The 27,878-nt window shown below is 39.3% G+C and overlaps 1 protein-coding gene across 7 annotated transcripts in view; it reads left to right on the plus strand.

Moving 5' to 3' along the window:
• Positions 1-27,878, plus strand: part of MACROD2 (mono-ADP ribosylhydrolase 2) — a 1,990,905-nt gene that overhangs the window by 1,208,456 nt on the left and 754,571 nt on the right. Inside the window, exon 7 of one of the 7 annotated variants that reach the window (XM_082359157.1) lies at positions 1,850-27,781. The exons of the other annotated variants lie outside the window; for them this stretch is intronic. Within the exon in view, the coding sequence (XP_082215283.1) occupies positions 1,850-1,855 (6 nt within the window). The 3' untranslated portion in view covers positions 1,856-27,781. Of the gene's footprint in view, positions 1-1,849; positions 27,782-27,878 lie in introns of those variants that run through there. 7 annotated transcript variants of the gene reach the window in all.

Here is a 27,878-nt window from a genome sequence, read left to right on the forward strand (position 1 = left end):
TGTGTGTATATATATGTATATGTATTTTATTAAATATAGGGGATAAAAGAAAACCTGCCTGCACTGCACATCTGAATATTTCTTAGGATGTACATTTATGTGAAATACCAGGTGAGACAGGTTATGATTCATTTTATGTCATATAACATGAGTTAAAATAAAGTCTATTTAGTAACACAGATGCCAAAGTAAGGAAAGACAAATATAAGCCTCTGGGACCAAATGTAGGTGACTCTGCTCCAGTGGTTTATGAGTGTGGTCATGATATTGAATTCAACAATCCACAAACAGCATTTATTGAGAACCTACCTATTAAGTGCCAGGAGCCCATGCTGGGTACTGCAGATCTAGAGATAAATGGCTTTGGTTCTGAAAATTTCACAGTACGTTGTCCCTTGCTATCCAAGGGGGACTGGTTTCAGTACCCCCCACAGATAACAAAATCCACCAATACTCACATCCCTTACATAAAATGCCATATAACCTACACACATTCTTCCATATACTTTAAATCATATCTAGATTACTTATAATACCTAATACAATGTAAATGCCATGTAAGTAGTTATAAATACAAGGTAAATATTATACAAATATTTGCCTGCACATGTCAAATTTAAGTTTTGTTCATTGGAACTTTATGTAATTTTTTTTCGAATATTTTTGATCCATGATTGGTAGAATCTGCAGATGCAGAACCCTTGGGATGGAGGGTCAACTGTATAACTGAAAAGTAAAGCCAGTTAATTAAACAATATAAGTAATAAAAGTATGTAAATAAAATTGATTCTGCCAAAGTATAATATTCAAACTGTTAAAACTATGATTTTCACATAAATATTAAAGTGTCAAAGATTTTGTTCACCTCATTAGTTAATGAGAGAACCAGCAAGATGATGGAACCAATTCAAAGAGCATTCGTGGAGCTAGATATTTACAGGCAACTTAATAAAGGAATATTAAAATAAGATTGCTAGGTTAGATATAAAAGTAGTTTATTCCCTACAGAGCAATAAAGCATAATTTTTAGAATTATCGTTTTTTCCAGATATACATTGTGTCTCTCCTGAATAAAAATCTACAACTTAGTATGTAACCTCACTATGTTTGCGATCTTTTCACAATAGTAATCAGTGAGTTGAGCAAAGCACATTCTCCTAGATGATTCTTCAGTGAGTCTTTGCCCCTGTGTGGCCTTGTGCTGCCCATCTTTTGCCTTATTTTTTAAGTCTTGCATATTTTTTTATTAATAAAAAAATTCAGGCACAATAGAATGTGGGAGAGAGGAAGACCAGTGGGATTCCAAGTCAAGGAAAGTTAAGGAGAGAAAAACATCTGAGGTAAACCTATAAACGAGGAGAAAATGTCCAGTAAGACAAAGTCTTTGGGGAGGAGGGGGTTGGAGGGGCAGTGACAGGTGAAGGAAGGGAGAAATAGGTGAACTCTAAGTGCCATTTCTTGAGCAGTTTTATATTTACTTGTGGGACAGATGAGTCACTGTGACCAAGGGCCAATGTATGAGAGATCTTTACTTGATGCTTTATTGTATTTGTTGTGGTGGTGGTTTTTAAAAAGTCAGAAAATCAAATCATCTGTGTACTGGCATGAAGTCATACATTAGTTGTTTTTAAAGTCATAAATTCATATGTCAGTGACTTAAAACTCTTTTAGAAGGAAATGCCCAGGATAATGAAAGCAGAAGATAGAGATCGGGAACCACCCAGGCACTAAAACTGAGCAGAGCCTCTAATTATTAGCCACACCCCTGAAATTCCCTTCTTTACTCCAGGAGCTTTTTCTCTCCCCGTTTTCTTTTGTTCTCTTCCATTCCTTTCCTCTCTTACCCCAGACATGAAATGTAATCTGGGAGCCATCACCATCTACCATCTCACTGGCTGAGCAAGGTGCGTCTGAAAGAAGCATCATCTACAACTTTCCTTCTTAGGTTGCAGGCAGAGAAGGGAAAGCACCAGGATGGAGCAAAATGGAATGGAATCTCTCTTGAAACACTTTTTTGTCTAAACGATTTCTGCTGTTAAAAAATATATTGTTTACTTGGCTTCACGTTTCTCTCTGATATTAATTTTCTTTTTACAAAACAAGTCACATCCAGAAATGTTTGTTAATTTAAAATCTCTTTTATAGCTGAGCTTTCCCAGTGGGTAATAAACTATGGGCCACGGGGTTATTCAATCTTTTTTAGTATTATTTCCAAGGTGGTGGTAAAATAATGACCACACCTCAAACTCTTGGCCTTGCTGTATGAGCTGCCGTGGTTAGAAATTTCCAGGCTCAGTTTAATGCAGCAGCAAACCAGGGGAGCTCTAAATACAAAATAAGTGAGGTGTTGCTCTAGTAATCCATTTATATACAGCATTTATTTTAGCCTTTTCTTTTTTTTTTTTGACTGTTGACAATTGATCATTAGATTTATAGTATTTAGCACTGATTTTGGAGAAGGCCAGTTTGGTTTTCCATATCAAAGCTGTCCAATATTTCACTTTTCATGTGGTCCTTTAGGATTAATTAGAGAACAATTTCAAAAGGGCCACTCCAGGATTTAATCTATTAATAATATTTGTTTAATCCCCCCAAACTATGAATGCTTATTTTATTCATTTCTAATTGGGCAATTTCATATTTTACCAACAAGTACAATTAATTAGTAGGTTAAAACAAATTGCTTTGCTTTGACTGAGGATCTGAATCCTTTCAATAAAGAAACCCAGATTTTTTTGTATCTTGGGGAAACACACACACACACACACACACACACACACAGAATCTTTCCTAAACAATTTTTCTTTTAAGGTGACTTAAGCATCTTGGGTCTTTTTAGATGAATAGCAGGATTTGGGCTTTTGAAGGAAAGTCTATATGCTGAATGAAAAGGCTTCTATTTACAGGGACCAATTAGCTATAATTAGCATGCGAGTTTTAATGATACTGTATGGTGAAGCTGATTATGCCTGTGGGACTGAGGATGCAAGTCACTTCTATTGCTTATTGTATGCAAATCTAGCCACTCAGCTTTAATTAGACGTTGAAATCCAGAACAAATATCAATTGCTTGAGTATTAATGAGCAGCGTGAACTGCCCATCATGACTTTTTAAATGGCAGAGGCTTATAAGCAATAGATTTGGCTCCCACAAAATGAACAGGCCTCTTAGAGCCGATACTTTGCACAACAAAGTCAAGGTTAGGCCAATCTGGCTGACAAAATTTCTGCTTCTTCCTGTTTCCTCTGATAGCGCCTTTTTGCTTTGCGAATATTAATGGAAGGTGGCTCTTGTAATAAAAAGGAAGTTCAAAATAAAACTTAGTATTTTAAGAAAAGCCAGATTGTGGACTGTTTTCAATCAGATATTTGATGGTTTATAATCTGGTGGGATTCTAAAAGGTCAGTGAGTAGAGTTCCTTCCAATTATTAACATGTTATAGTTTATATATTGTAAATGAAAATCACTCTGTGAATTAACAGTCAGATTGCGATGTTCTTCGGCAACAGCAGAACCTGGGAAAATTGTAAAGTAAATGTAGTTGATCTCCTCTTCCTTCGCTGAAGAATTGCAGGGAAGAGGTGGAAAGCAGTGGCCATCTGATCACCCTGCAAGCTCTCCTCTGGTTCCCTGGTCCCAGTTTTCTCATCATGCTTTAGTTTGCCTGTCCTAAGGAGGACATAGTAAAAACACATTCACACTAAATGGGGAGCGACTTGCTTCCATTCACTTTTCCAGGACCAGTTGTATCTGAAAATGGGACCCAGAGAAGGTAAATGCATTACCTGAAAGAATAGATGCTAACTTCCAGCCATCCGATGAGGAAATTTTGAGATGTCTTCCCTGTGCCCCTCAAATCCAGCCACATATTGACCCGTCCCACTCCACCTAAACCATAAGCCATCCTTTCTTGGCAAACTTCCTTCTATCAAGATGTTTAGATAAGGGTGTTATCATGTGACTCAGTTTTTCTATGTAATTTTAGCTGCATGTAGAAACAAAGTTGCTTCTTAATAGCAGATCTGCAAAGGGACAAATCACAAGCAGGTTCCAGTTAAATTTGTAGTTGCTGTAAATATGCCAACGGCACTGTACCACTGTATTCTCTTCTCTTTCTCCCTCCCTCCTCTCTCTCTCTTGCTTTCTTTCCTTTTTTTTTTTTCTTCTACTTTTACTGAACCTTCTCTCACTGGAAAGAAAAAAAAAGGCTATAAGCATTCACACAGACATCGATCTGTTTTGAATTACCTTGGTATGTTAACAAAGAGAAAAAAAGTGACTAGCTACCATTGTTCCAAAGGTTGATTTCTGATTTCTCTAACTTCTGTTGTGTCTGGATTTCTCTCTCCATTTTTCAAAGAATGACCCTCAATAGCTTAATAAATCAGCTAATAAAATGTTTTAGCATCTGCTAACGCTCCCTGAGTGTGTCACATGCTTGTTCAAAGGCTTTGTAAGGAAGCACAATGGAGGGAAACCACAGGCCATTGTGAAAAGCGACACTATCAGGTTTCAAAATACCGCAGAACCTACATTTTCGCCTTAAGACTTTGCTTGTAAATATTTACATTGTTTGCCCAGATGGTGGCAGAATTGGAAAATGTGGGTAACTTTTTTTTTTTAACATCTCTTAATAAACTAAAAAAAAAAAATTCATAAGCTGGGATTGCACACTGTCACAAAAACATTGTGTTGATTTGAAAAGTTTTGTTGCTATTGTAATGTTCCTTTATCACAGCAAGAGGAAGTGAAAAGATACAAGTTTCTTCAGGTTCTGGGGATGGTTTATTTTCATAGTGCCATTCACCTAAATAAACCTGAGGCCTTGGTAGCTTCCAAAATATTTCAATTCCAGACAATGAACTTACACTGAATACTTACCATGTGCCATACATTGTGCTGATGATTAAAGAGACTCTCCTGTGTAATCAGGCAGATAAAGATTATACAGTTAAAGGTGCGAGGACGACACTCTTGCTGACTACCGTTAGCAGGTTTTGGCCAGAGTCCCCGATGGCATCCTCACCACCCAGGTGGGGAAAGGCAGTGGCAAGATGCCTTCTCCTCTCACCTGGAGAGCTTCAGTTACCTCCTACCTGTGCTCCCTGCCTCTGTTTCCCTTCCTCTCCAACCCATCCTCAGAACCATAAATTTTCCACGTCTCAGTTCCATGCCACTTGCTTCTTGTTTTAACGGATCCCCAATGGATCCCTTAGACGAATCCATGGTCCTCTGTACCAAGCCTCAAATCCTGAAGATGGTTTTCAAGGCCGGCCATAATCTGGCTGTCTCTTGGTCACCTCAAAGACCCTGTCACCCACCACGCTTGATCGCATCCCCAACTTTTTGGCTCACCCGCACAGAACTACTCACAGTTACCCAAATGGGATATCTGGGTCTGCCTCTGTGCTGTTCTCCATGGAAGAAAATCAACCACTAGCAAGAGCACCATTAGTGTGAGCCTCTGTTTTATTCTAGAGTAGCAGGACATGAGAAGGCTGGGCAGAGATTCTAACTGGAGAAGCAGGGTAGAGTGTTTATAGGCTTTAGCAGGAAGAGGGAGAAGTTGTTCTTGGGGATTAGCAGCCATTGTTTGAACAATTTGGATTTTATTAGGAGAGGTGGAGAGAGTAGGGGCTAAAGGCATATGCTAGAGACAATGGAAAAGAAGAGATAGTTGCAGGAGCAAGGCCATGCGAGGGCCTCAGTGGAAATCTCTCTGTCCTTCAGGGTCCCTCACATGTCTGTGTGCAGAACGGTCCTTCTATTCCTCTCCCCTCTGCGTCCCCACCCCTACCAGGCGAACTCCTCATAACCGTGGTTCAGAGGTTACCTCAACTCAGAAGCTCTCCCATGCCTCCTGGGAACTCGCCCCCTTCCCCCCCAACCTCCAGAGACCCCAAAGTTCTGTGCTCAAATCTGGAAGAGACTTTATCTCAGAGCATTGTAATTTGCTGTTTGTTTTTCTAACTGCTGCAGCAGATTGCTCAGTTTCTGGAGGGCAGGGACAGCACTTTGGCTACCTTTGTGTCCACAGAGCCTGGCATGATGCCTGGCACAAAATAGGATCTCAAAACTTTTGTCCAGGGTATGTAGTGAACATGGAACAGTGTCAGACATTCACTTATGAGCATCCCACCTCTGACCTAACTCCCGGGGGAGGCCACTATCCTCTCCCTCTGTCTGCCCCCTCCCATGAACAGATTTCTAGGCTTTTCTCCTTTGGACTTGGAAACTGGGCAGAACAAACAAACAAAAATCAGAAGGTGGGAGGTGACTGTGGGAAGTTAGTGAGAGAGGATAGAGAAAGAGATGGGGAGAGGCTGAGATGTGAAGATAGAGGAGGGAGAGTTTTAGATTTGTTTCATTTGCTGTGTTCTGTTTGAGAAGGAGGTATCCAAGAGCAGTGCAGGATTTCAGAAAACTGGTAGAAAACAGAAGAAATGGAGTACAAGATGATTATTGAGACTTCTGATATTGGTGGTATCTTTCAAGAAACAGCTTTGAAAGATTAAAATTCTTCCAAATTAAAATTGTATTTAAATATAAATTGGGAATCCTCTTTCCTCTTCCTTCTCTCCTTCTATCCTCCCTCCCTCTCTCCCTCCCTCCCTTCCTTCCTTCCTTCCCTCCTGTTTGAACTGTTTCTCTGCATGAGTATAGGGATCAGACTATGAGAATCTAGAAATCTTAAGGGTTATGATTGAGGGAATGAATTAACTATTGAAAAAGTAAATGAATGAGTGACCATGTTTCCCTCAGGGTCATGGCCAAGATAGCAGCCGGAATCTCCACCCATGAACTCCCCAGAAAAAATGCCTTCCCTCCAGACCTTGGGAAACAGGAAGCATCAGACCATAACAGAATTGATTTTTTTCTTTCTGCTCATTGTCTCCTCAGGAGAGGAATGCCTTCTGAATTATCTCCCTTAAAACTCCAGAACCACAAGATTTCCATCAGCCTCCTCTGAATGGAGGAGGGTGGTAAAATTGTCAACAGCATTCATTTGCAAATCCTCTTGACTGAATATGCGGTTCAGATGGGAGCTTCTTATATATGTTTAAATTATTTTTGTCAGATTATAAATCACTGCATTCACAGTTCTCCACAGGACATAGATAACAATGTTCACTATTGAACCTTCCCACAGAGCACGTCCATGATTCTTCCTCATGCAGAGGGTCTGACTACATAGGCTAGCCAAGCCAACATGTCTCCATTTACCTTTCTCTTCCTGTGCTTGGACAAGGCTTTCCCTTGGGATCTGGCCCTGTCTCATCCTCTCCCAGACTTCCATTCACCCATTCTTTAGCTACCACCCCCACAACCTCCTCCCCCATCCACCCATCTCCCTGTGGCTGCCTATGGCTGGTTGAGATCCATGTATTGTTTCTAACTGAAAAGTAAACAGATAAGTACATTTTAAGGTGAAATGGCTCACTAATGATAAATATTGTCTGGCTCTAAAGGTAATTTTTTGGAATAAAGTTATAGTCAAGATTGGAAAATCATGGTTGGTGTATATCAAAAAGGAACAGGAGAATGGTTCAAGATGGCAGGATATGGGGACGTGCACTCCCTCTAATGAGAGCACTGAAATCATGACTAACTGCTAACAATCATCGACAGGAAGACACTGGAATTCACCAAAAAAGATACCCCACAACCAAAGACAAAGGAGAAGCCACAGTGAGATGGTAGGAGGGGCACAATCACAATAAAATCAAATCCCATAACTGCTGGGTGGGTGACTCACAAACTGGAGAACAATTATACCACAGAAGTCCACCCACTGGAGTGAAGGTTCTGAGCCCCACATCAGGCTTCCCAACCTGGGGGTCCAACAATGGGAGAGGTATGCCCAGAGAATCAGACTTTGAAGGTTAGTGGGATTTGATTGCAGGACTTAGACGGGACTGGGGGAAAAAGAGACTCCACTCTTGAGGACACACACAAAGTAGTGTGCACATCAGGACCCACGGGAAGGATCAGTGACCCCATAGGAGACTGAACTGGACCTACCTCCTAGTGCTGGAGGGTCTCCTGCAGAGGTGGGGGGTGGTTGTGGCTCACTGCGGGGACAAGGACACTGGCATCAGAAGTTCTGGGAAGTACTCCTTGGCATAAGCCCTCCTGGAGTCTGCCATTAGCCCCAGAAAAGAGCCTGTAGCCTCCAGTGCTGGTTCGCCTCAGGCCAAAACAACCAACAGGGAGGGAACTCAGCCCCACCCATCAGCAGAAAGCAGATTAAAGTTTTTCTGAGCTCTGCCCACCAGAGCAACACCCAGCTCTACCCACCACCAGTCCCTCCCATCAGGAAGCTTGCACAAGCCTCTTAGATAGCCTCATCCATCACAGGGCAGACAGCAGAAGCAAGAAGAACTCCAATCCTACAGCCTGTGGAACAAAAACCACATTCAAAGAAAGACAGACAAGATGAAAAGGCAGAGGGCTATATACCAGATGAAGGAAAAAGATAAAACCCCAGAAAAACAACTAAATGAAGTGGAGAAAGGCAACATTCCAGAAAAAGAATTCAGAATAATGATAGAGAAGATGATCCAGGACCTTGGAAAAAGAATGGAGGCAAAGATTGAGAAGATGCAAGAAATGTTCAACAAAGATCTAGAAGAACTAAAGAACAAACAGAGATGAACAATACAATAACTGAAATGAAAAATAAACTAGAAGGAATCAATAGCAGAATAACTGAGGCAGAAGAACAGGTAAGTGACCTGGAAAACAGAATGGTGGAATTGACTGCCATGGAACAGAATAAAGAAAAATGAATGAAAGGAAATGAAGACAGCCTAAGAGACATCTGGGACAACATTAAACACCACAACATTCTCATTAGAGGGGTCCCAGGAGGAGAAGAGAGAGAGAAAGGACCCAAGGAACTATTTGAAGAGATTAGAGTCAAAAACTTCCCTAACATGGGAAAGGAAATAGCTACCCAAGTCCAGGAAGCACAGAGTCCAAGGCAGGATAAACCCAAGGAGAAACACGCCGAGACACATAATAATCAAATTGACAAAAATTAAAGACAAAGAAAAATTATTAAAAGCAACAAGGGAAAAATGACAAATAACATACAAGGGAACTCCCATAAGGTTAACAGCTGATTTCTCAGCAGAAACTCTACAAGCCAGAAGGGAGTGGCATGATATACTTAAAGTGATGAAAGAGAAGAACCTACAACCAGGATTACTCTACCCGGCAAGGATCTCATTCAGATTCGATGGAGAAATCAAAAGCTTTACAGACAAGCAAAAGCTAAGAGAATTCAGCATGACCAAACCAGCTCTACAACAAATGCTAAATGAACTTCTCTAAGTGGGAAACACAAGAGAAGAAAAGGACCTATAAAAACAAACCCAAAACAATTAAGAAAATGGTCATAGGAACATACATATCGATAATTACCTTAAACATGAATGGATTAAATGCTCCAACCAAAAGACACAGGCTTGCTGAATGGATACAAAAACAAGACCCATATATATGCTGTCTACAAGAGACCCACTTCAGACCTAGGGACACATACAGACTGAAAGTGAGGGGATGGGAAAAGATATTCCATGCAAATGGAAATCAAAAGAAAGCTGGAGTAGCTATACTCATATCAGATGAAACAGACTTTAAAATAAAGAATGTTACGAGAGACAAGGAAGGACCCTACATAATGATCAAGGGATCAATCCAAGAAGAAGATATAACAATTATAAATATATATGCACCCAACATAGGAGCACCTCAATTCATAAGGCAATTGCTAACAGCTGTAAAAAAGGAAATTGACAGTAACACAATAACAGTGGGGGACTTTAACACCTCACTTACACCAATGGACAGATCATCCAGACAGAAAATTAATAAGGAAACACAAGCTTTAAATGACACAATAGACCAGATAGATTTAATTGATATTTATAGGACATTCCATCTGTAAACAGCAGATTACACTTTCTTCTCAAGTGCACATGGAACATTCTCCAGGATACATCACATCTTGGGTCAAAAAATCAAGCCTCAGTAATTTTAAGAAAATTGCAATCATATCAAGCATCTTTTCTGACCACAATACTATGAGATTAGAAATCAATTACAGGGAAAAAACCATAAAAAACACAAACACATGGAGGCTAAACAATACGTTACTAAATAACCAAGAGATCACTGAAGAAATCAAAGAGGAAATCAAAAAATACCTAGAGACAAATGACAATGAAACATGACGCTCCAAAACCTATGGAATGCAGCAAAAGCAGTTCTAGGAGGGAAGTTCATAGCAGTACAATCCTACCTCAAGAAACAGGAAAAACCTCAAATAAACAATCTAACCTTACACCAAAGGAACTAGAGAAAGAAGAACAAACAAAACCCAAAGTTAGTAGAAGGAAAGAAATCATAAAGGTCAGAGCAGAAATAAATGAAATACAAACAAAGAAAACAATAGCAATGATCAATAAAATAAAAGCCAGTTCTTTGAGAAGATAAACAAAATTGATAAACCATTAGCCAGATTCATCAAGAAAAAGAGGGACAGGACTCAAATCAGTATAATTAAAAATGTAAAAGGAGAAGTTACAACAGACACCACAGAAATACAAAGCATCCTAAGAGACTACTACAAGCAACTCTATGCTAATAAAATGGACAACCTGGAAGAAATGGACAAATTCTTGGAAAGGTATAACCTTCCAAGACTGAACCAGGAAGAAATAGAAAATATGAACAGACCAGTCAGAAGTAATGAAATTGAAACTGTGGTTAAAAATCTTCCAACAAACAAAAGTCCAGGACCAGATGGCTTCACAGGTGAATTCTATCAAATATTTTGAGAAGAGCTAACACCCATCCTTCTCAAACTCTTCCAAAAAATTGCAGAGGATGGAGCACTCCCAAACTCATTCTACAAGGCCACCATCACCCTCATACCAAAACCAAAGATACTACAAAAAAAAAAAAAGAAAATTACAGAGCAATATCACTGATGAACATAGATGCAGAAATCCTCAACAAAATACTAGCAAACAGAATCCAACAACACATTAAAAGGATCCTACACCATGATCAAGTGGGATTTACCCCAGGGATGCAAGGATTCTTCAGTACATGCAAATCAATCAATGTGATACACCATATTAACAAATTGAAGAATAAAAACCATATGATCGTCTCAATAGATGTAGAAAAAGGCTTTGACATAATTTCCACACCTATCTGTGATAAAAACTCTCCAGAAAGTGGACATAGAGGGAACCTACCTCAATATAATAAAGCCCATGTATGAAAAACCCACAGCAAACATCATTCTCAATGGTTAAAAACTGAAAGAATTTTCTCTAAGATCACGAACAAGACAAGGATGTCCACTCTTGCCACTCTTATTCAACATAATTTTGAAAGTCTTAGCCATGGCAATCAGAGAAGAAAAAGAAATAAAAGGAATACATACTGGAAAAGAAGAAGTAAAACTGTCACTGTTTGCAGATGACATGATACTATACATAGATAATCCTAAAGATGCCACCACAAAACTACTAGAGCTAATCAATGAATTTGGTAAAGTTGCAGGATACAAAATTAATGCACAGAAATCTCTTGTGTTCCTGTACACTAAAAAAGAAAGATCAGAAAGAGAAACTAAGGAAACAATCAGATTCACCATTGCCAGAAAAAGAATTAAATACCTAGGAATAAACCTACCTAAGGAGGTAAAAGACCTGTACTCAGAAAACTATCAGACACTGATGAAAGAAATCGAAGATGACCCAGACAGATGGAGAGGTATACCATGTTCTTGGATTGGAAGAATCAGTATTGTGGAAATGACTACACTACCCAAAGCAATCTACAGATTCAATGCAATCGCTATCAAATTACCAATGGCATTTTTAACAGAACTGTAACAAAAAATCTTAAAATTTGTATGGAGACACAAAAGACCCTGAAGAGCCAAAACAATCTTGAGGGAAAAAATTGGAGCTGGAGGAATCAGACTCCTTGACTTCAGACTTTACTACAAAGCTACAGTAATCAAGACAATATGGTACTGGCACAAAAACAGAAATATAGATCAATGCAACAGGATTAGGAAGCCCAGAGATAAACCTACGCACCTATGGTCAACTAATCTATGACAAAGGAGGCAAGGATATACAATGGAGAAAAGACAGTCTCTTCAATAAGTGGTGCTGTGAAAACTGGATAGCTATATGTAACAGAATGAAATTAGAACACTCCCTAAAACCATCCACAAAAATAAAATCAAAATGGATTAGAGACCTAAATGTAAGACCGGACACTGTAAAACTCTTAGAGGAAAACATAGGAAGAACACTCTTTGACATAAATCACAGCAAGGTCTTTTTTGACCCACCTCCTGGAGTAATGGAAATAAAAACAAAAATAAACAAATGGGACCTAATGAAACTTAAAAGCTTTTGCACAGCAAAGGAAACTATAAACAAGACGAAAGGACAACCCTCAGAATGGGAGAAGATATTTGCAAATGAATCAACAAAGGATTAATCTCCAAAATATATAAACAGCCCATGCAGCTCAATATTAAAAAAAACAAACAACCCAATCAAAGAATGGGCAGAAGACCTAAACAGATATTTCTCCAAAGAAGACATGCAGATGGCTAAGAGGCACAACATCACTAATTATTAGAGAAATGAAAATCAAAACTACAGTGAGTTTTCACCTCACACCAGTCAGAATGGCCATCATCAGAAAATCTACAAACAATAAATGCTGGAGAGGGTGTGGAGAAAAGGGAACCCTCTTGCACTGTTGGTGGGAATGTAAATTGATACGACCATTATGGAGAACAGTATGGAGGTTCCTTAAAAAACTAAAAATAGAATTACCATATGACCCAGCAATCTTACTACTGGGCATATACCCAGAGAAAACCATAATTCAAAAAGACACATGCACCCCAATGTTCTTTGCAGCACTGTTTACAATTGCCAGGTCATGGAAACAACATAAATGTCCATCAGGAGAGCAATGGATAAAGAAGTTGTGGTATATATATACAATGGAATATTACTCAGCCATAAAAAGGAATGAAACTGGGTCATTTGTAGAGATGTAGATGAACCTAGAGGCTGTCATACAGAGTGAAGTGTGTCAGAAAGAGAAAAACAAGTACTGCATGCTAACGCATATATGTGGAATATAGAAAAATGGTGCAGATGAATCGGTTTGCAAGGCAGAAATAGAGACACAGATGTAGAGAACAAACGTATGGACACCAAAGGGGGAAAGTGGGGGGGGCAGGGGCGGTGGTGGTGGGACGAATTGGGAAATTGGGATTGACATATATACACTTATATGTATAAAATAAATAACTAATAATCTGCTGTATTTTAAAAAAATGAAATTCAAAAAAATTAAAATTAAATTACAGAAAAGGAAAAAAGAAATAAGATTGGATAATCATTAGAATGATTATCTGTTCTGCAAATTGTCCCCAGAGGAGATTTGTTCATAGGCTCTGGGGCCACCTTCCTGTCCTTTAGGATTTGCTGTAGCAGCTGTCGCTATAATACTGAGGACTTTGATGCAACTTTGTCAATCTTGGGCAGCCAGACCCCAGAGAGATTTATAAGGAAAACAGTTCATACTTTGCACACACCTGCCTTCTCAACCCCTATTGTTTTCAGTGGGTGCCCCTGAAACTCCCTTCCCCTTCACTTTTCCACTCTCTGCCCGGCTAACAAGGCTTCTGTTTACACCTTTAATTAATTAATTACTTCAGTGTTTATTTGGCACCTACTAGCCCCCCTGGGGGATAATAACACCTTAAGCTGTGATCTCATTTAAGAGAATTTGCATTTATTAAAAGACTCTGAAAAACTTAAATGCTTTTAAGTCCCCAAAAAAGTAAATTTCCAATGGTTGGCAACCTACCTGGTTGGGAGACACAAACGTAGACTATGAAATAGGAGATGCCAGCAAGCAGAGCCCAGAGGCAGATTTCCCCTGAAGTTAATAAAGCTTCAGCTTCAGGGCCTACACTTGGACAGACCAGTTTTTATAAATGCATCTTCTTTTTGGTAAATAGGACTTCAAAATTGTATAAACCTCAGGCCCCACAAAATCTGGAACCCAAATGACCCCCACCCCCCAAAAAAAAATCCCCAAAGGTTTATGAGGGTAAAAGCCATGTTTACCCAGTTTACCAGTTTCTAAAACATCACTGGCACATTGTAGGAGCTCAAGAAAAATGTTCTGGATGTTGAGTAAATGCATAATACATGTAAAGTGCCTAATTCTTTTCCTGGCTTATAGTATGGGCTCAATACATATTTGCTGAAAGAACGATTACTTTGATGAGTGAATAAATTAGTGAATGAATGGGAAAGTTAGGGGCAGCCTAAATCTCTGTGGAGAAAGATGCCGTTTCTGTCCTAACCTCCCCCATTCATCTCACGGGCAGCAAGGCTGGCCTCCCCACCCCAAGACCAGTTAGCCGAACATGCGTGAGCACATCCAGAAATAGTTTCAGAACACAAACTGCCTTTTCCCCCAAGACACCATGTGGTCAACTGTGGTTAATAAACAGACTCTTGTTAACAAGAGGTACAGTTATGTGGAAACACTATACCTCCATCTATGAAATGCTAGATTTTCAAATTAGAGACTTGGGATTTGTTCCCAGTCCGCCTACCCCTAACATTTGTAATAAAGCACTGCCTCACACAGAATTATATTCTTAGGGAAAAATGAAAAACATGTTTGAAGAACTCAACCCTTATTAACACCATTTTTTCCGTAACAGTAACCATGGAACAGTTATGTATTTAACCCCTGTAGTCTTTAAGCCTGCTAAAATATCTAATTAGTTAATTAGGAAATTAATTATGTGCTAAAAAGGGAAAATTTGAAAAGTGTCTGTGGGTGTATAAAACTGTGTTTAAAGTAAACTTCTATTTTGAGGCTTTAGTGCTGTCCCAGTGTATTAGCATTTCATGATTCTTTGTATTCATTAAAATTTTTTTCACAAAAATATTGGAAAGTTTCCCAGAGTTCTCCCTTCCCACCTCCTGGTGTATATCAAACAGAATATTTGGACTTATCTAGTCAAATCAGAGTTGGAATTGTTTTTTGTAAGAGAGTGGTTCCTTGGAAGTCATTCAGAAGCTAAGTGTAGGGAAAATTATTTTGATTTATAGGGTCAATGTTTCTCTGTCATAAGTCAGTGATAAGTAAACTGGTTCTCAGGAATTTCTTTTTTTGATACTTATAACAATCAATTTGTGAAGCATTTAGCATAGACAAAAAGGTGTCTATGTTAAGACCAAGTCCAAGACCACTGGTAAGAGGCTGCTCCTTTGTTCCTCTTCAGCACTGTGCTGAAGATGTACTGTTTACATTCACTATGTAAATGGTGGGAACTCATGGTCCTGAAGGCACAGAATGAACAGACACTTTCTGAATGCAGTATGCACGTCGGAAAGAAGGCATTGATCATTTTCAGATCATAGGTCAATTATCTTTTCCAATTTGGGGAGTAAACTAATCTGTATCAGTTACTTCCAAATATAAGTACATTTCATATTGACTAGTGTTTGCAGTTGCCAATCCATCTTCCCATCCAATGCCCCTTTCCTGTGATTCCCAGTATCCCTTCTTCTAGTTGGTCTGGACCTGTCATGGTACTTCTGTTGGGAAGTTTTTGCATTTGTTCATGCTGTTCCCTTGACCTTGAAAGGAAATCCACTATTTCCTGAGATCATTAAACTTTTCTACCCCAACTAACACCTTCCCTACAATGAATTGCCAAGAAAATGAAAGCCAACAAAGAAGGTGAGATTTTGACTTTTTAAGAGAACTGCTGACTAGGCATAAAAGAAAAAGCAATTTCGTCTGAAGGCCTAAAGATGGAGGGGGCAGTCTGGGTAGCTAAGTGATTGATTTCTCCACTGTCACTTAGAGCATCCGGATACAATTGTTGGCTCTGACAATTGAGTGCTGTGTTTGCAGGAACATAGGGTATAGTGGATGGTGGGAGAATTCAGGTCTTGGAGTCGTCTTGACAAAAGAGTACAATAGTGAACAATTTATGTAATACTCTGAGCTTTGGTTTCTTTATCTATGAAGTGAGAATACTAATATCTACCTAGCCAGGCTGTAAGGATTGAAGACAATGTATGCCAAGCACTTGTCACAGTGGTTGGTTAGCATATAAGCACTAAATAAACAGTAGCTATTGTTATCATGATGACTGCAAGGTCTTTACCCTTCTATTAAGGGTGAAGTGAGCTAAGGCAGTTCTAAGGACTTCATAAAGCAGTGTTGCCTCATGACTGGTACGAAGCAGGAGGCATGAGGAAAGGTGGTTATCATCTCAGGAATTCACGTGGATGGGGAAGCACGTGACAGTTGATACTGTATCTTTGTTTGGAAACAGGTAAGACTGGAACACAGCCATCAGGATAATTTGTAGTAGGCTGAGAGTCCAGTTGCAAATAAAAGTTTCACTTTTTTGATGAAAGAGTCCGTTCTGACTGAGTCTGCATTTTGAACCCATCACAGTTAGATGCCAGTAGATTGATGATCGGCTGCACTGTGGCTGTGTGTCCTTCATATCCGCAGACACACAGAACCAGTCTTGGGACATAACAGACCCTGTGCTTTTGCAAAAGTGATTTTGGTCTTTCCTCTAGTCCCTACTCTAGATGCAGTGTTGTTGTCGGGTGTGCTCTGTTTCTCACTTCACTTCTGCTTCTCTTTCCCACTCATGTTGAACTGATGTAGGGGGTATGTCAACAACGGGACAGTTATTTCTTGTCCTGTGGTATGAAGGACCCATATATTCTAACTCTTCCCACACTTCTCTGAAGTTTTGACTCAAGCAAGAATGAGTGGGATCCATTTGTTCATTCATTCATTCCTTCATACATTCATTCAATATTGAACACTTACCATGTATTAGGTGCTGTCCTATGTGCTGAGATAAAGTGATGAGCAAAGCAGACATAATTCCTGGCTTCAGTGAGCTCATTCTGTCCTGAGAAAGATGAACAGTAATCAAATAATCCAAGAACTAAAAATGTTTAATTGCAAATTGAAATTTGTATAAACTTTGATTACTTTTTGATTATAAAAGTAAAAGCCATACTTACCTGGCAGGGGAGATACCACGATCACGAAGGTGGTTTTCCCAGGGCGAGGCTTATCCATTGCACTCCGGATGTGCTGACCCCTGCGATTTCCCCGAATGTGGGAAACTCGACTGCATAATTTGTGGTAGTGGCGGACTGCGGTCGCGCTTTCCCCTGATAAAAAGCTTAAAAAAAAAAAAAAAAAAGTAAAAGCCTCATTATAAAGAATTTAGAAATAAAGTAGCACAGATGGTTCCTGACTTACGATGGTTTGACTTATGATTTTGGGCTTTATAGTGGTGTGAAAGCTGTATGCATTCAGTAGAAACTGTGCCTTGAATTTTGAAATTTGATCTTTTCCTGGGCTAGCGACATGTGGTGTGATCCCCTCTTCTGATGCTGGGCAGCTCCCAGTCAGCCAGGCAATCACGAGTGTGAACAGCCCATACACTTAGAACAATTCTGGATCCAAACAACCATTCTGTTTTTCACTTTCAGTACAGTACTCAATACATTGTGTGAGATAGTCAACACTATTATAAAATAGGCTGTGTATTAGATGATTTTGCCCAACTGTTGGCTAAGGTAAGCATTATAAGCATGCTTAAGTTAGGCTGAGCTAAGTTGTGATGTTTGGTTGTTTAGGTGTAGTAGATGCATTTTTTGACTTACAGTATTTTCAAATTCTGATGGGTTTATCAGGACATTACTCCATCATAAGTTGAGGAAGATCTGTAATCATTTTTAAATTTTTTTAATTTTTAATTATTTTTTTTGGCTGTGTTGGGTCTTCGTTGCTGCACACAGGCTTTCTCTAGTTGCAGCAAGCAGGGGCTACTCTTTGTTGCGGTGTGCGGGCTTCTCATTGGTGGCTTCTCTTGTTGCGGAGCACAGGCTCTAGGTGCGTGGGCTCAGTAGTTGTGTCTCACGGGCTCTAGAGCGCAGGCTCAGTAGTTGTGGTGCATGGGCTTAGTTGCTCCGCAGCATGTGGGATCTTCCCGGACCAGGGATTGAACCTGTGTCCCCTGCATTGGCAGGTGGATTCTTAACTGCTGAGCCACCAGGGAAGTCCCTGTAATCACTTTTAATGATGTAGTAGCACTGAAGTATTTTATCAAAGTTCATTAGTTTCATAAAACTAATTCAGATTTTTATGACTTTGAAATCTTGCCAACCTTGCCTTATTCATTCAACAAATACTGGTGGCATCTCTTCTATGCCAGGTGCTGTGTGGTACCATAAAAGGTGAAGTGCAAAGTGCTTACGCTCGAGGCTGGTGAGTTGTGCTTGTGTCCTAGAGTTAAGTATCAAGAAAAAATGTATTATCCTAATGATGACCCTAAAATTTGTCAGGATTCTTGCACTGGATTAAGTGAGATTAAATGAGATAAAACCTATAAAGCTCTTAGTGCAGGGTCTCACACATAGTAAGTGCTCAAAAGATGTTATTGCACTTTTCATTATCATCTTCATAAATGCCATCATCATTATTAATTATTGCTTGTAAATAGAATTATTTCTAAACTGCTCCAATATAAGAATGTTCTCAGGAAATTCAAATGAATAATTCCCAGCAAGAGTGTTACTACACTTTACTTTTTCTCATCGATTTCTCACTACCTTGTTCACGTTACTAAATTTGAAAAATGCCACTGTGTTGTGTTCTTAGAGATTGATTTGCATTGTTGATTGATGTGTAATAATCGGACAATGAATTGCGCTTTGGCTCTGAAATGTGTATTCTTTGAAATCAGGCTAAAGCCCTAACCTCCCAGTCTGAGGAATGGCTGAAAATCCATTTTAACAGTCGTGGCATCTACAGACAGGAGCCAGGCTCAGCAGCCGAGCTTTCTTGTCAATCCCAGGTGTTTCTCCGAGATGCTTCTCCAAAGGTCATTTGGGTAATTGTAAAGGAGGCAATGACGGTTCAAAATGCCATGGCCTTTCTGTTCATATGTGTCTCCAAGGACTATTTAGAGGTTTTCTTCACTCTGCAGGAAGACTCAAATGTAAGCCATTATCTACAAAGAAGAAAATATATTTTAAAGTCTTTTATAGCTCTTGCCTTTAAGGAAGGAAGCTTCCACTGAGGACTTATTGCAGGTTTAGGCAAAAAACTTAAACTCCTTTCATTAGCATTGAAGGAAATGGAACCCAGTCTAAGCACAGATACTGCCTTTTTTTATTTTATTTTTTTTAAATGCACTGCAAGTAGAGAGAAATGTAATGTAGCCAGAATTCCAGGAGAAAGCAGGGCACACTAGGCAACCATTTTACATTTAGGAAACATTTGCAAAACCCTGGGGCATACATAAAGCAAGGCCTGACGTGAGGACTCTTATAGTGAAAGTGTTTTGGAGTAAAATCATCAGGTTTAACTTGGCTCAGTTGTATGACTAACGAAGACCAATGAAATAACATGTGCTAAATGTTAAAATTCTATTGTGAAAGAAGCCCAGCCACCCTCATTTCTTTAGAAGGAAGTTGGAAAAGGAAGAGCTGGTTGGATTGGAAGGGGCTGGGATCAGAGAAATGATCAGTGTTCACAGAACACTACTCCCTCCCCCAAGAGTTGATAGCACATTTTCATATCACTGCTATGGCGCTGGAGGGAGCCGTAAGGGAGGTAACGAGGTAACGGACCTCCATGTGATGCCTGGGGGGTCAGGTGTGCAGTGACCACTGGACTATTATTTCAGTAGCTCTTTAAGGACACCTGTTGTATACAGCACAGGAACCTCCATCTAATTTAAACCTTTTATCACAAATTACTACAATAATATCTATTCCCATTTATTAAGCACCTACTATGACCAGACACATTTCCTATTTGTCTCTAACATTTACTAAGCTCTGAAAGAAAGGTGTTGTTTACTTCATTTTACAACAAGGAACTTGAGACTTGGAGAAGTTAAGCAAAGTGCCCAAAGACAAGGGGCTACTCAAAAGCTAGGCTGGCCTCAGGGATCCTGATGAGGTCTTTTTACACGTCATTCTTGCTATTGAATCCCACTCACTTTTGCTATCTGTCAAGATGACAAACAGCCAGCTGTCCCCCTCAAGTCAGGACATATCCAGCCCTGAAGTTGGCTTAGGTGTGCCTTTTGGTGTTCCTAGAAGGAGGAGTCCTCTTCCTTTATCCTTTCCTTGTGACTGGTCCCTAGTCTGTTGCAGTTCCCTTCTGGGTGCCATGTGAGGGCCAAAATCTTTATCCTTCAAAACTCTATAACCCAGAACATAATATATACGTTGTTAGGCATCCCAAAGGCAGGGTTAGTTTTATAACTGTAACATCACTGCAGTATTTCAAAATAGCTTGCTATCACTGGGACCCTGAGACCTTTTACTCTGTCATACATATGCATTTGTCACCATTCCCAGGCTTTTATTGGTACAGTTTATTTATTATTTTTCTCCCCAGGTGTACTTATTAAATACCATCCTGTTTATTTCTGCCTGTTCTCTCAGTTTGTAACTATAGAGTGACCTTGACAAATTAGAAAAGTGAGCAGAAACCCCACTGCTTCAGAGATGCCCATAATCTGGGATTTCTGCTCACTTTTCTAATTTGTCAATCAAATTCTGCATTTTAACAAAATTGAAATTAAAGTTTGAGAGACACTGGCCCAGATTATAGGAACATATTTAACAGATATTCAGCCTTTCTTCCTGCCCAGCAGAACTCTCTTCACCCATCTGCCACGTTGCTCAAGGATAAACTTCATTAGCCCACCTCCCATCAGGGAGATCTCATTTGTGTCATTGGCAAATGGATTGTGGGTGGCAAATGGGTCCAGTTATTCCCAATGAGACATCAGAGAAATAGGCTGGGGACCTCAGGAAAAGGATTTCTTCCTTTTTATAATTATTCATATAGGACAACAGTTGCTTTTCTACCACTAGATATTATGGTGTCTTCTTATGGTGCCAGGAACTATGGCAGTCCTCTTGAAACTATTATGGGATGGATGTCAAGAACAAACCTAACTGGCTGAAGATGGCAGATAGAAACTATAGAAAGTCAAAGCCACCTCATCTCAGGACTCCTTGCTTTTTGAGTAAACACATTTTTCTTGGTGTTTAAGTTAGCTGTATTGGGATGTTACTTGCAGCCAGAAGTATTCCCACTGATACCAATTATGTTCTTTTCTTGGTAATAAATGTGTTACAAGAGAGAGCATCAGCATGTTTGCTAAAGGCAAGATGAATTATACCAATCACTCAGTCCACTGAAGGACTATTAGTTTGATCAGATAAGAAACTTACAAATCAGACTCTAGGGCTCTTTTGATTCTTCAGACAAATTTCTGTCTTCTATTACTTCTTCTCCTGCACACCTTTTTCTCCCTGTTCTCACATACTATTTTTTCTATGTAATATCTTGAAATATGTACATGCTTTAATATTTTTGAGAATTATGTTTGACTCCTCCTGAAAATCCACCATAGAGAGTAGGTGAGAGAACAAAGAGAGTGAAGTTCAGAAGATAGTTTAGGAGTTGAGAGCAGAAAGACCCAATAAATTGGTATGCAATTACTTCTTAGTTTTCACTTAGCCTCTTGATCATTTTATGATGAGACTTACTTATCTTCCTTGTTTTTCAATGTTGGTCATTTTTAGACATAATTAGCATTTAGTAGAAGTTTTCAAATAACTAGTAACATTATTTCCTACAAAGCAAAAGTGGTTAATGTGATTTTTAGTTTACTTTTTATATTACTTAGATGATGTTCTGTTAATAAAAGCTGATGTATGGTTTCTGGGAAGATTTGTAACCCCACACCCCCCACAGCCAATCTCTGATCCTGTATTGATTAATGGCCTAACCTTAAATTTGGAATAATTTTAAGTCTACTTCTCCGGTTATAATGGGAATTGTCAAGGGTGAGATTTTTTTTCAGCCACTGGGAAAAACAAAGAATGAGTTCAATAAGTTAAACTCTTTTTATAGATCAGTAAAGCCAACTAGGTCCTTCTGTTGGAGAAATACATATGAAAAAGAATGATAAAGATTATTTTAGGAGAGTGATTTCATCAAGATGGTAACATAGTTTGTTCCCAACTTCAGTCTCCCTTACAAGAAGACCAACTAGCAACTATCTATAGACAAGAGACCACTGGGAAAATCCTAGAACCCAGAGATGATGCTGAAGCACCCGCTCTGGACCACAGAGATGGAAAAGGACTGCATTAAAAGGGTAAGAGGAGTGGCTACACTCTGACTGCATAGCCCTTCCTCCAGGCTGGAACAGTACCATACAGAGCCACCCTCACCCCTGAGCCTAAGATTTCTCCAGTGGGAAAAAGAGCGCTCAAGGTGGACATCCAGCTCCCACAGCATTGTGGTATGTTTCCTGAGAAGCTCAATCAGATCTCACCTCTTGGGGATGACGGGGGAAATCTGTAGGGATCAACCTCTGGAGATCAGATAGAGCCTAGAGATGGAAAAGGGGAATAGGCTTACAGCAACCAGTGCTCAGATCTTACTGGACTTGCAGTACTGATCAAACAGAGATCCCAGCCAGTGGTTCTGAACATCTACAAAGCCAGGCTGGTGGCCCCATCTGGCCAGGGAACTTGGTTGGCAGTTCTGTGTAATTTGGGTCCCCAGACAACAAGCTATACCAGCGATGGAGTCTGTTCTACAGCCTCTCCTGGGCAGAGAATCAAATTTGCAGCACTGTTCAAAGCTGAGGGTAGCTTTCAGTCCAAGCAGACCAGGAAGCCTGATCAGAGAACCTGGGAGGCTCTGGAGCCCATCATACAGTGCTGCTTGGGCAGGGAGCTAAGCCAGCAGTTCTGCCAACTGTTGAGAATAGCCTCTGGCCCCATATAACCAAATAGCCTGAACAGTGACCCTGGGCAGGCTCGATCCCTGCTTACAGTACCTCCCAGCTCTGGAGTCCTACCTATATCCCTGCCTCACAGCAGAGCCCAGCCTAAGGCTCTGCCCAATTGCTGAACACAGCCTGCAGCCTTGTCCAGCCAACAAACGCAGCCAGTGACCCCACCCAATTATGGAGCATAGTCTGTGCCCCCACCCAACAAGGGGACCTGAACAGCAAGTCTGCCTGACCACAGAGCACAGTGTCTAGTCCACCCAACTGTGGGTTACACCTAGGGGCCTCTCCCAACCAGAGAGCTCAGCCAGCGACCTTACCCAACAGAAGAGCACAGCCAGTGGTCTACCTGATTGCGAAGCTCAGGCTACGGTCCGACCTACACTGGGGCACAGCCTGCAGACCCACTTAAACATGGAGGACAGCTAGTGACACCATCAGGTCAGGAGAGATTGCAGAGCCCAGGCTGTAGCCCTGCCCAATCACAGAGTACAACCATTGGAATCACTCTTTTAGGGAACACAGCTTGCCACCTCACCTGACCACAAGTGATTGCAGAGCCCAGAGAGTGGCCCCACCTGACTGCAGAGCACAGCCAGCACCCCTGCCCAATCGGGGAGCCCACCCAGCAGTCCCACTTGACTGTGCCCATAGAACAGGCCCATTCTACTCTGGATCCCAGCCAGCGGCAACCTCCTGACCTCAGAATACAGGCAGTGGTCTTGCCAACTAGAGACCCCAATAGCAAGCCCTGCTTGCCCACAGACACTACCAGCTGAATTGTCCAGTACCTCAATCTTAACAGACTGGTAAAGGTCTTTGGATGCCAAAGTGAACCTGGAAGAGGAGACCACTTATTCAAACGCACAGTTTCCACTGCAAGGAATTAAGGATCACAAAAATCAGGTAAACATGACACAGCCAAAGGAAACTAATAAAGTTCCAATAACTGACTCTAAAGAAGAGATCTATGAATTGACAAAGGTTTCTGAATAATCCTCTTAAAGAAGGTCAGTGAACTACAAGAACATACAGACAAGTAAAAGAAATCAGGAGAATGGTGCATGAACAAAATGAGAAATTCAATGAAGAAATAGAAACCATCAAAAAACCGACCAAACAAACAGAAATCCTACATCTGAAAAAGGCAATGATTGAACTGAAGAATTCAATAGAGAGCTTCAGGAGCAGACTTGACCAAGCAGAAGAAAGAATCAATGAACTAGAAGATAGATCATTTAAATTATTCAGTTAGTGAAACAAAAAGAAAAAAGAGTGAATAAAGCCTACAGGACTTTTGGGACATCATCAACTCATAGAAACCAAGAACAGAATGGTGGTTACCAGGGTGGAGTGGGAGTGGGTGGGTGAAGGTGATTAAAGAGCACAAACTTCCAGTTATAAGATACATAAGTTCTGTGGATGTAATGTACAGTGTGGTGATTATAGTTAATAATATTGTACAGTATATGAAAATTGCTAAGGTAGTAAATTTTAAAAGTTCTCACCACACAGACACACACAAACACACACACACACAAAGTGTAACTATGTGATTTTTTGGACTAACTAACCTTATTGTGCTAACCATTTCACAATGTATACAATGTATCAAATCATTATGTTGGACTCCTTAAGCTTACGTTATATGTCAATCATATCTCAATACAGCTGAAAGAAAAGATTACTTTATTACTTTGTTTAATTTATCTGTACACAACCTAGTGATTTTTTAATATTTTATCACAGACAATTCCAAGTATATACAAAAGTAGAATAATAAACTCCCATGTATCCATCACATAACTTCAACAGTTATCGTCTCACGGCCTAAATGATTACATGTGTACCCTCTCCCATGTTTTCTCAACCCATGGATTACATTAAAACAATTTTCAATATGCCATTTGATCTGTAAATATCTCCATATGTATTTCTAGCAGATAGGATACTTTAAAAACATAACCATAATACTTTTATCATATTACAAAAATTAATATTAACTTAATTTTCCTTGATATAATCCAATAGTCATTGTTCAATTTTTTCTAATTGTTTTGTACCTTTTTTTTTACATTGTTTAACTCAGTCTCTCTATGTCTATGTCTCTGTCTCTGTTGTTCATTGCTATTTACTTATTGAGCAAACTGGGTTGTTTGTCCTGCAGAGTTCCTTCTATCTAGATTTTCTACCTAGATTTAGGGATTGCATATATAGTTCCTCCATCTAGATTTAGATGATTACACCCCAGTTGTATTATTTAATATGTTTCCTTGTTCATTGTATTTTCCTTAAATTAGTAGTTTTATAGCTAGAGGATTGATCAGACTATTTTAGATTAAAATAAAAAAAATTTTTTTCAGAGAAAACCTCAGAGGCAAAGGTGTATTCTGTAAGGAGAATATATGAAGTCCATTTTTCTGTCCTTTTAAGATGTTTGCAGTCTTTGATGATGTTACCTTTCCCCCTTTGTATTTTGACATCCAAGGTGAAATATTGTCTTTGGCTAAATAACCTGATTAGGTATCGTCAGAGTTTTGGATCCTTCATTTTGCTGAGAAAATGTTGCTGGTTTGCTTATGAAATTTATCCGTAGTTAGCCTAATAGTTTTTCTGACTGAATGAAACCCGGAAGTGAGTTGTTTTAACTCTCTGGAGTATTGATATGGCTGTATGTATCAATTTGTAAGTAGTGGCTAGAAAGTGGGTTAACAATAAGTCAGACAGAGAAAGACAAATAGTATATAATATCACTTATATATGGAATCTAAAAAATACATAAAACTAGTGAAAATAAGAAAAAAGAAGCAATCCACCACTGGCTGTGTGACCTTGGGGAGCCCCATGACTTCCGTGCCATTCATCATTTGTAAAATGGGTCTAACAGTGTGTTCTATCTATCTATCTATCTATCTATCTATCTATCTATCTATCTATCTATCTACCTACCTACCTCACAAAGACTGTTGCTCAATAAATGACAGCTATTATGTTCATATTTTAAATTGTGATTTATTTTGATAATGATTAAATAATAATACAGTGTGGCCTGTCATATTTTATTGTTGATGGTATAGATTTTCCTGTATACGTGTGGCTGGGAGAACATTTATCTAATCAGAAATTTTGGTTCATTTCTTTTATTTTTATGACTAATGTTAAGAAAATAGTTTAAAACTTTTAAATAGATAAAAGAAAGACTGCATGTTCTTTCAGTGTCATACTGGGGTATTATGTAATAGGCCCACCCAAAGATAATCTCTTTTTCTGTGGGTATATATTGGGTTGGCCAAAAAGTTCGTTCGGTTTTGAGTAAAAGTAAGAGACATTTTTCATTTTCACGAAGAACTGTATTGAATAACATATTCATTAACCGAACAAACTTTTTGGCCAACCTAATACTTTCCTGGGTTTATTTTGTTTGTTTCTTTGAATATTTTACATCTTTTAAAGGTAAATAATAGCTTGTAGAAAATTGAGGGTGGTACAAATGATTCTTGCCCCATAAAAATGCAAGTGAAGTTTATCTGGTAGAAATGATCATCTTCAAAGTTTAGTGTTTAATTGTTAGCACAATAGCCAGTTTTCCATCTATCCTAGCAATCTAATTTCACAATTTTTTCAGTGCCAATATATACTCAGGCTCTCAAATTATCTTTGAGAATTTACTACCAGCTTTACTACCATGCTGTTTCCCTCATTAATGAGCTAAATAAATCTTTGACCCACGTTCACTTTATATTTGTATGAAAGCAATGTGTTTAACTTTTTGAAAATTATACCTCGATACTACGTTTCCAACTTCAATGGTGAACTTTCCTGGCCAGTTTGATATTAATTATGGATTCTAATTACACTGATGACATTTCTCTAGTACTTATTATCTTACCTCATTAACCCGTCAGCAGCTGGAACCTATATTGTTTTCAGTTATTTAGCCAAAGAATTAAACACCCTTATTCATATCAAATAACCTTAAAGGTGATATCACTGGATTTCAATAGAGGTCATACATTATGATGTTTTGAATTTATGAATATACTCTGTTTAGAAAGGCAGGGATTTCCTTCATGAGAGTCAATTCTCTTTGACTATTTTTAAAGTGCTTTCAGGTGTAAGTTTCTATTTTTTGGAACATTTATTCATATATATGTGACAATTCTAAATGTTTCATAAGAAAGTATTCATAAATTCCTCTTTGCTGAATTATCCAAAGACTATTCTGTTATTTTCAGCCCAATTTCTATCCCATCTTTACCTCTTTCACCTGCATAAAGATGAAGGAGTCTTTCCTGCTTGGAAAAAATTTTCAGTTCAACTACCTTCTTAAATGTGGAAAGTGAAGGGAGTGGGGAAACAGATGGAGGCAAGGAATTCATGAGAGCTGAGGAAGGGGAGGAGGAGAATTTTTCCAAAGGTTTGTGAGGGTGGTATCAGGGGACCAAGCAGCAGGCACCCAGGCCCCTGACTCAAGAACATACCTTGACCCTGGGGTCAAACCATATTTATCAAATAATTTCGTGGTGATTCCATTCTATACCAAGTGTCTCAAAGTACATTAGAAAAAGGTCCAACACATTCCTTATTTCTAATTGGGCCATTTCACATTTTTGCCAAGTGCAATTAATAAGCAAGTCAAATCTAACTGGGGGTGAGGAGGAGTGTAGCAAATCAACAAAGGAATAAAGATAAGATATGTTTATACATCAGGTGGAGATGAGGGTTATGAAGATATAAAGCAGGCTGAGTAGACTGGAGAGAGAAGGGGGTGCGATTTTACAGAGGGAAATTAAGTAAGCCTGCTGTTAAGGAAATAGTGCATTCCATTCTAGAAACGTAGGTAAAGTTCTTTAGATTGAGTAGACCAAAACGAGGAGACATAACATTGAATAAAAGTTTCTTATTGCTGGA

The sequence above is a fragment of the Balaenoptera borealis genome (genome assembly GCF_965194805.1).
Source record: "Balaenoptera borealis genome assembly, chromosome: 16".
NCBI lineage: Eukaryota > Metazoa > Chordata > Mammalia > Artiodactyla > Balaenopteridae > Balaenoptera > Balaenoptera borealis.